Below are 8,134 nucleotides of genomic sequence, written 5' to 3'. Positions count from 1 at the left end.
AGTTTGGGACAATTCTGATCTCCACCAAGTGTCAAACTGGCCAAGAAGAAATCCAGAAGTGACGCCAAGCCTGAGACACGGGTAGCACATATAAGGAGGCAAGCAGCTGTGGGGTGCACAAGAAAAGCCGTGTTCCGTGCTTCCCGAGAGCAGCAGAACCGCACCGGGAGCGGGGCCGGGTCCCCCCGCCGCGGGCAGCGCCGCTCGCCCCGCCCCGGCCCCGCCGCGCCCCCGGGGCGGAACCGGAGCGGACCCGCCGGGCCGGGCAGCGCCGGCACCGAGCGGAGCGGAGAGGGTGAGGGAGATGATGGCCCCGCCGCCCGGCCCCGCCGTGCCGGGCCCGCTGGCCGTGCTGGACGCCACAGGTGAGCCCGGCACCTGCCCCGCCGAGTGCGAGAGCCCCGGGATGCGGCGGGGCAGAGCCCGGAGCTGCACGGGCTGCACGGGCTGCGCGGGCTGCAGCGGCGGGGCGGGGGCGCGGGCTGTGCTCGGGGACCGTGCCCGGGCTGAGCCCACGGGCTGTGTCCAGGAATCGTGCCCGGGCTGAGCCCAGGGACCGTGCTCGGGCTGAGCCCACGGGCTGTGTCCAGGAATCGTGCCCAGGCTGAGCCCAGGGACCGTGCTCGGGCTGAGCCCACGGGCTGTGTCCAGGAATCGTGCCCGGGCTGAGCCCCCCTGCGCCGCCACTCTGCGGGGCTCAGCCCGAGCTCGCTGCCGCTCATCCATCCCCTCGCTCGCCGAGGCGTTCAAAAATGCCGGTTCTTCTTCAGAGCTGTCAGCTGCGCTTGGTGAATCCCTGTGCCGGAGGTTTGACAGTCGGAGGAGCAGCTCGTACGGGACGCGGATAGGAATGAGTGTAAGAGCGCGGTGCTGGCCGCGCTGGAGCGGGCGGAGGTGCCCGCAGGTGCGGACGGGCTGCGGGCAGGTGTCGGGTCAGTGTCCTTCCTCCTGCCTCTCCCAGTCGAATGGCTTGTGTTTACAGCGTGCCTCCTGAGTACACATGGGCAAAAGAAAGGTCGAGTATTTCTTTATTCCAGCGAAATTTGTTAAAGTTAGAAAATACAGAGTTTACTGCTGGGAATTATTCTGTGTAGCGTTTGAAAGGATGAGCAGAGACTATGCACTCAAGGATCTCAACAGCTGGGTGAAAAATGTATCAGATCTTCATTTTTGTCTTAAACTTGGAAGAAAAATTATGTTGATGTTGAAAATGCTCTAATTTAAAAACATTTTCAGGTAGTCATCAGAAAAAGAAGAAGCTGTATGCCAGCTTTAAACCAGTGATTAGCTGCTCATTAAATTATTTATTGGTGAAACAATTGCTGCCAAAACAATGAGGTCATGGTGATACTGCATGGGATCGTTTACTATAGCCATACTACATAGCATATCAGGGCTTGTGGGTTTGCTTTTTCATTTTGTTTCGTATGGATATTTTCTAGTTGAATTGTAAACTGTTTCCCATGGTCTTGAATATATAACACTCTCATAGAATCTTATTCCACAAATTAATAATAAGGGTAAAAGATGGGCTTGATAAATGCTGATGTCTTGTGGCTTGAAATGTATGCTGTTGCATCTGCTTTAATTAGTTCAGCACTCTGGACAAGTCAAGCATTTAATCAGAAAAGGGAAAGTAATCACCAACAGCAGGTGTGAGTATCTCTTTTAAGCATCTCAATCCGTCACATTTAATTTTGGGAGGCAATGCAGGATTAATTCAATTTCACTGGCATGAAACAGTTTTTAAAATACACAAAACTGTAGTTGAAAGATGGTACAGAAGTGAGCAGTGCAGCAATTAAAATTTTATAATCTATCTCCAAAAATCTCCTAAAAATTTTCTCAATAGCAGCAAAACAGTGGATACCTTTTATACCAAGGTTTGTCTACAGTGAATTTCCACTTAAATTACCTTATTCTGTGTGCTTAATGGCACTCTGAAACACATCACAATTTGTAGTGGTATCCATTACATAATAAAAATGCACTATTTTTTTCCTGTTTCAAAAGTTTCCTTCTTTTTCTCATAGTAAGATGTTAATAAACATCAGGCTGGGGCATTATTTGAAAGAAGTGTTTCCATTTTGATCCCCATAAGTAGATCAAAGAAGAAGGTATGGAATTATGTAGTGCTAATATTCTGCAAATTGTGATTGTAATCCCAGCTAACTGCTACATCCTACAGCAACTTTTTTCCTCATCAAAAATTGTGCCACACTTTTAAACTTTATGATGTCTGAAGATAGATTTTAAAAGAAGTAGTGAAGTTAGCAAAGTATAGTTTCTTTGGTCTAAATGTAGACTTTTTTCAGTTCAGTTGCAGATTGTATGGAGGTTTTCCAAGGTGGAGAGATGCTGTTTCATTCTATTCTATTCATGACACATTCTGTGCCATGGACATGTTGCATCAATAATTAGTTAATTCTCCTTTTAAACTCTTTGCTTTGTTCAAATCCAGTCCTACTATTCATCACTAGACCCACCACTTTGCAATCTCATACATACCCTCCCAGAAAACCATTCCTTTTTCCATAGTCTTTCTACAAATTTAATTTAACCCCCATCCATTGCAAACAGAGTATTGTAATACAATTAATACTGCAAAAAACTCAGTGCCAGAGACTCAGCCAATACTTCACTGGCCAAAACTGCTGAAGGATATTGCCAATAGATGTTAATAACATATTCACACCCTCTATTGACCCCAGCCTCAAGCTAATGCTAATAAGGATATGACAAGGTTTCCTCCTACAAGCTTGGTTTTTGGTATGCTAAATATAAGAATTTTAAGTTATAATTAAATTGCATTAAGGTCCAGAATAGGAGTTTAATAACATTCATACCAAATCATTATTAAAGAAGTTGAAGGTAATAAATGTCAAAATTATTCTGAGAGTTATTCAGTACTAAAAAATTGGAAAGTGAATAGCCTCCATTAACTGTTTCCTGCACTCCAGGAACATTAATGGTGGAAGAAAATTCAGGCTGCAAATATTGACTGCAATGTTTCCTCTGCTCTTAATTTAACTGCTATTCTTGTCTGTGGCCAGCCAGCCTTCAGTCCAAGTCTTGCCACAATGTCAGGGAAGAAGGCTGGGCCAGGCACGCTGCCTGAGCTGGAGACAGGGATTCTGAGGCTGGCAGTGGGTTTTGGCTGGCAGGTACATTAAAACCAGATCCAAATAAACTGCATGGCAACTGCTACAAACAGCAGTAAACAAAGGCTTGAAAGTTCTTGGGATCCAACATGAGTAAAATTGCAAGAGGAAGCTTATAGTGGGAACCCTTTGCAGCTGTAGCTTCTGAAGATACTAAGCTGCTGTGCAAATGTTACATAGGCCTCCCAGTAAGCTGGTGACTTATATGCATGTAATTACACATAATTTGATACAGCAAAGATTTTTATTGTTGTGACTAAGGAAAGCCAAACGGACATGATAAAAAATCAATTTAGGCCTGATTCCTACCCATCTTCTCTGAGCATATGGAAGTCTTTGAGAGTAAGTCCTTGCATGTGCCAGCCTCTTCTCCAGAAAGGGCCTTTCTGTGCTCCTGCATGTAAGTCATCTCTCCTAAGGATGGAGTTCATATTTATAAATAACATGGTTATTTATCAGAGTTTCTAAACTGGGCTATGAAAAAGGGGAGACACAATTGGATATTTGCCTCTATTTTGAGATGCAGGTGGCAAAAGATCAATAGAAATGAGAGCTGAAGAGTATTGCATTCATAAATTTCTTCTGGTATGTGTAAATTTCAATGCCAAAATGTGGTTTATACTGAAAAAAGTCCCTACAAATAATGACATATTTTTCTATTATGTGTCACTAAATTCACATCAGATTAACTCCAATTACAAATGCTTTTCCTAAGGTATTTTCCAGCAAACTCAGGGCAATCAAGCTCATGTCTTTCATTATTCATAATCAGAACTCAGAAGGGTGGGTTGGACCCATAGTTTATCTCCATCCAACCTCACTAACCCTTGCCAGTACAGGTGCTGCTGTGAGGAAGATGTGGAGGCTCCTCAGGCACTTTCCAGTGGTTTCAGGAAGTCCTGGCTGAGGAGCATGCTCCCCACTGGCTTTGGGGAGGTTTGTGTTCCTCTGGCCCCTTACAGTATGTCTGCACTGCAGCTGCAGTTTTGTATCAGTGGATATGAGCACAAATACCCAACCCACTTTTAGTCCAGTTGTCTTGACTGTCGTAAAACCATAGAAGAATTCAGGTAGAAAGGCACCTCTGTTGCAATTCCAACCTCCTGCTCAAAGCTGGGTTAACTATGAGGTCTGGCCAGGTTGCTTGGTGCTTTTTCTGCTTGAATCTTGAAAACATCCAGAGTTGGAGAGGGCACAAGTTCTTTGGGCAACGTGTTCCAATGTTTGACTGGCCTAATGTTGATTTTTTTTTTCCTTTTTATAGTCAGTCTGAAACACTTTTTTGTATTTCAGTTTGTCTGCTGTCTTTTCCTCCTGCTGTCCACCATTATGAAAAGACTGAGTCTGTTCTCTTGACAACCACTGAAAGGAATTGGAAGACTTCAACTAGCCCTGCCAAAAGTCATCTCATCTCCAGGCTGAGCAAGCCCTGTTCCCTCAGCCTCCTCCCATACAGAGAGTACCAGCCCCTGACCTTCTTTGCAGTCCTCTGTTGAATTCACTGCAGTTAATTTATGTATTTCCTATACCAAAGGCCCAAACATGCAGGTGTAGTTGCTCCTCTGATCTGCTAATGATGCTCCTGTTAGTACAGCCCAGTTTCTAGGGCACTCTGCTCATGGTCAGCTCATCATCTAGCAATACCCCCATGTCCTTCCCAGCAGAGCTGCTTTGCAGCCTGGCAGTCCCTTACTTGTATCATTGCAATGCATTGTTCCTTCCTTTGCTCAGGACTTGCCATTGTGTTAAAAACTTTGCTAGAATTAAGGCAAAAGATATCCAATGCTCCTCAAGTCCGGTCTTTTTGCCATAGCCAGCACCTGGGCTGGTCAGACATGACTTGGCTCTGGTAAATTCATCCTTTCACCAACCAATCACATTTTCCTTCTGTGCCCAGAAATGTCTTACAAGAGGAGTTACTCCATCTTTTTGGTCCCAGCATCTTAGGAACCAAAGTGAGGTTGGTTTATAATTTCCTGATTCCTAATTTGGCCTTTTTAAAAACAGATGGAGCATTTGCTTTTCTTCAGTTTTGGGGATTCCTTAATCTCCATGACTTTTCAAAGATGATAAAGTAAGGGCATCAGATATTATTTACAATCTAGTAGATCTATTGAATGAATAATTTTAGTTTGTAGAATGACAGCTGTTTTGTGGAGCTGCACATCTGAAATCTAGCTTTCCCTCTTGGCCAAGCGAACTGGCTTCACTGAAAGAACTGTCTTCAACTCCACACACTTGGTGAAAAATTGGTTGCTTCCATGTGCCCAGTGACCCTCCATGGATTAACAGGGAGTTCCCAGAGGAAGGCAGCAGAGACACAGGCTGGAGAAGAGGTGTTTGCTGAGTCTTAGGAATTATTTCTTTATCTTTAGCAGGAAGGCTTTGTACATGCAGGTGAAAGAGACTTGTGTAAGCTCAATAGATGGTATTCGTCTTTAGGAAAGTTGCTTCTATTTCATACTAAAAGATTGAAATAATTTGGCTGTTCTACTTAATAAATGTCAGCAAACACAACTTGTTACTATAAATTCATTTTTTTCCTGATTGAAATTATTTGACTGGTTTGCAAATACCTCTAATCTAGTCTGCCTTTTGAACTATAAACATTTAACTGAGTTACATGACTTTAAAATGGTCACAAAACTCAAGTGACTCATTGCAAACATCTTCTGCTTGTGTTTTGTCTTTCCTGCATTTCCCCTGCTTTTGCTTCTAGCAGTGCCCACAGAGCCTGACCCACACCTGCCTTCCCCTCTCACCTCCTTCCTGCTGAGGGCTGTTGCTTCCAGCCTTCAGTGCAGCATCCCAGTCTCTGCCTTCTCCTGGGGATGGGCACTCAGGCAGCTTCCTGAGAAAAGAGCCTCTTCCAGGGAGAGAGCCTGGCCCTGTTGTGGCCAGTTGTGCTTTCTCAGGAGCTCCATCCTGGCCAGGTGCAGTAAATGGTACCATGTGGTACCCAGTGCTCAGGGTGACCCTGCACACTCCTGCCTTGCCTTTCAACGTGAGAACACCAGAAATGGGGGCCACAGCTTGATGCACTTGGGTGTCTTTTGTTAGTTAGAGTAATGTATTAATGGCTTTTTAAAATCAGTCTTACACAAGTCAGTGCTGTGGGTTAGACCCTGGTGTGGGTAACCTCTGGCTGCTGCTCAGATCTGCCACTGGATAACAAGGTTAAGTGCCTTGGAGCAGGCTGCAAGTGGAGGTGACTGTGCTGGTTTTCCCTTTGGGTATCTGGATCCAAATCCCAGTAAGACTGAAAGGCTTGCACTGAGCAGCCACTGCTAGAAAAGTCTCATGTATCATTACCTGATAAACTCTATTACAGCTTTGCTTCAAGGATACATATTTCTCACCCCAGTAAATATGAAGAGCACATTCATTTTCATGATAGCATGCAGAGTACCTGCTAATCTTGTGTAAAATATTCATTTTTATGTTCAGGCCAGAGAGTCAAATTGGCACTTCACACAGGTAAGAATTTAAGGCCTGCAGGATATCCCTTACCAATGTGAACAACAATTATATTACTGCAGACAAGGCATAATTATCATTGTCAGTGTCTTACAGTTCAGTTTAATAAAACTCATGCCTGTACCCACTGTGTGTGCATTAAGCTATAATCTAGCTAAGCCTGCGGCTTTTAATTCCTTCTGTTTTCTGGCAGCAATTTTCCTTAGTGGGAGAACAACAGAGGGTTATCTACAGAAAAGATTAGCAGAAGAAAATCTTTCATCATTTTGTATTTATTCTGCCATGATTGCAATGAAAAACTCTTTTTTTTTTTTTTTTTTTTTTTTTTTTTCCCCTCTCCCCATCCACTCTCTACAGGACAGTTTGCAAAAAGAAAGAAGACTTCACTGTGGTTCACAGTGGCACTGCTGGTGGTGTCTGTTTTCATCCTGACCATAGGTCTGGCAGCTACCACACGAACAGAAAATGTTACTGTGGGAGGCTACTACCCAGGCATTGTTGTAAGTAAAAAACCCATTTTAGAATATTGGGTGCATCCAAATAAATGATTATTGGCAGTAAATGCGAAGCTCTGATAGATTGAAAAAACAGAAAAATACCATTAGTCCTGTGTCTCACAGGAGAGATGCTGCTTTGTTTTGATCTAGTTCTAGTGTGTTGTAAGGCAGGGAGGGAGGCTGTTTTTCTCAAGTGCCCCAAAGGGGTAAGGCTGTTAAGGGGTAGAAGGAGGTCGAGGTTGCACTGCACAGTGCTGGGCTCAGGGAACTGTGTCCAAACCTGTGCTAGACTGCCCCTGGTCTCCATTAGAGGTGGGTGTCTGTGTGACTGGACAGTAGGCATGGGGTAGATTTGAACAACCTTTTAGAAGTTTTCTGCTTTGATGGAAGGAAGAGCCACTCTGCTCTTGTGTCTGTGTGCCAGGAATTCTGCTGTGTCCATGCCTGGGAAAGCCCTGCAGCTGGACATGTGGAGGCTTCTCCCCAACATCCTTTCATGCAGACTTGCTGCCAGTTGTCTCATACAAGATGCTGCTTCCAAAATCTTAGTCTTGTTCTTGCATTAAAAGCATTCCTGCAGTGGGCATAAGGTTTGAGCTCTGCCTGCTGTGCCCTGTGGTGCCTCTGTAACTTCTGGGGAGGAGTAACCCTGCCAGTCCTGTGCTGCTTCATCCCCCAGGCCCTTTCTGATCTCAGGAGAAGGGATTGGTTATATCCCAAAGTGTGTAAATGCCTGGACTGAAAAAAAAAGGAAATAATTTAAGTACCTGGGCTGAGTTTTAAATATGAGGAGTATGGGCAGCAAATAGAGAAGGGCTGAGTCAGCCAAGGGGAGGTGAAGGCTTCAAGGTGAAGAAAGAAATTCACGTGTTTAGATTTAGACACTACTTAGGTGTGTTGCTCCACTACTGCCCAACTATGTTGTGAGGTACCATCATTTCTTGCTCTCTGTGGAATGAAATGCCCAGAGAAGAGGGATGTGCATCTTCTAATACTGTG

At 44.6% G+C, this 8,134-nt stretch overlaps 1 protein-coding gene across 1 annotated transcript in view; it reads left to right on the top strand.

The window, feature by feature from the left end:
• Positions 1 to 220: 220 nt before the first annotated feature.
• Positions 221 to 8,134, top strand: part of TMEM255B (transmembrane protein 255B) — a 61,195-nt gene continuing 53,281 nt past the window's right edge. Inside the window, exons 1-2 of the mRNA XM_079316939.1 lie at positions 221 to 365; positions 6,996 to 7,138. Coding sequence (XP_079173065.1) covers positions 305 to 365; positions 6,996 to 7,138 — 204 coding nt within the window. The 5' untranslated portion in view covers positions 221 to 304. The remainder of the gene's footprint in view (positions 366 to 6,995; positions 7,139 to 8,134) is intronic.

This window comes from Erithacus rubecula, assembly GCF_903797595.1.
Source record: "Erithacus rubecula genome assembly, chromosome: 1".
Lineage (NCBI taxonomy): Eukaryota > Metazoa > Chordata > Aves > Passeriformes > Muscicapidae > Erithacus > Erithacus rubecula.
The sequence above is the reverse complement of the archived record's forward strand: the minus strand, read 5'-3'. Positions and strand labels throughout refer to the sequence as shown.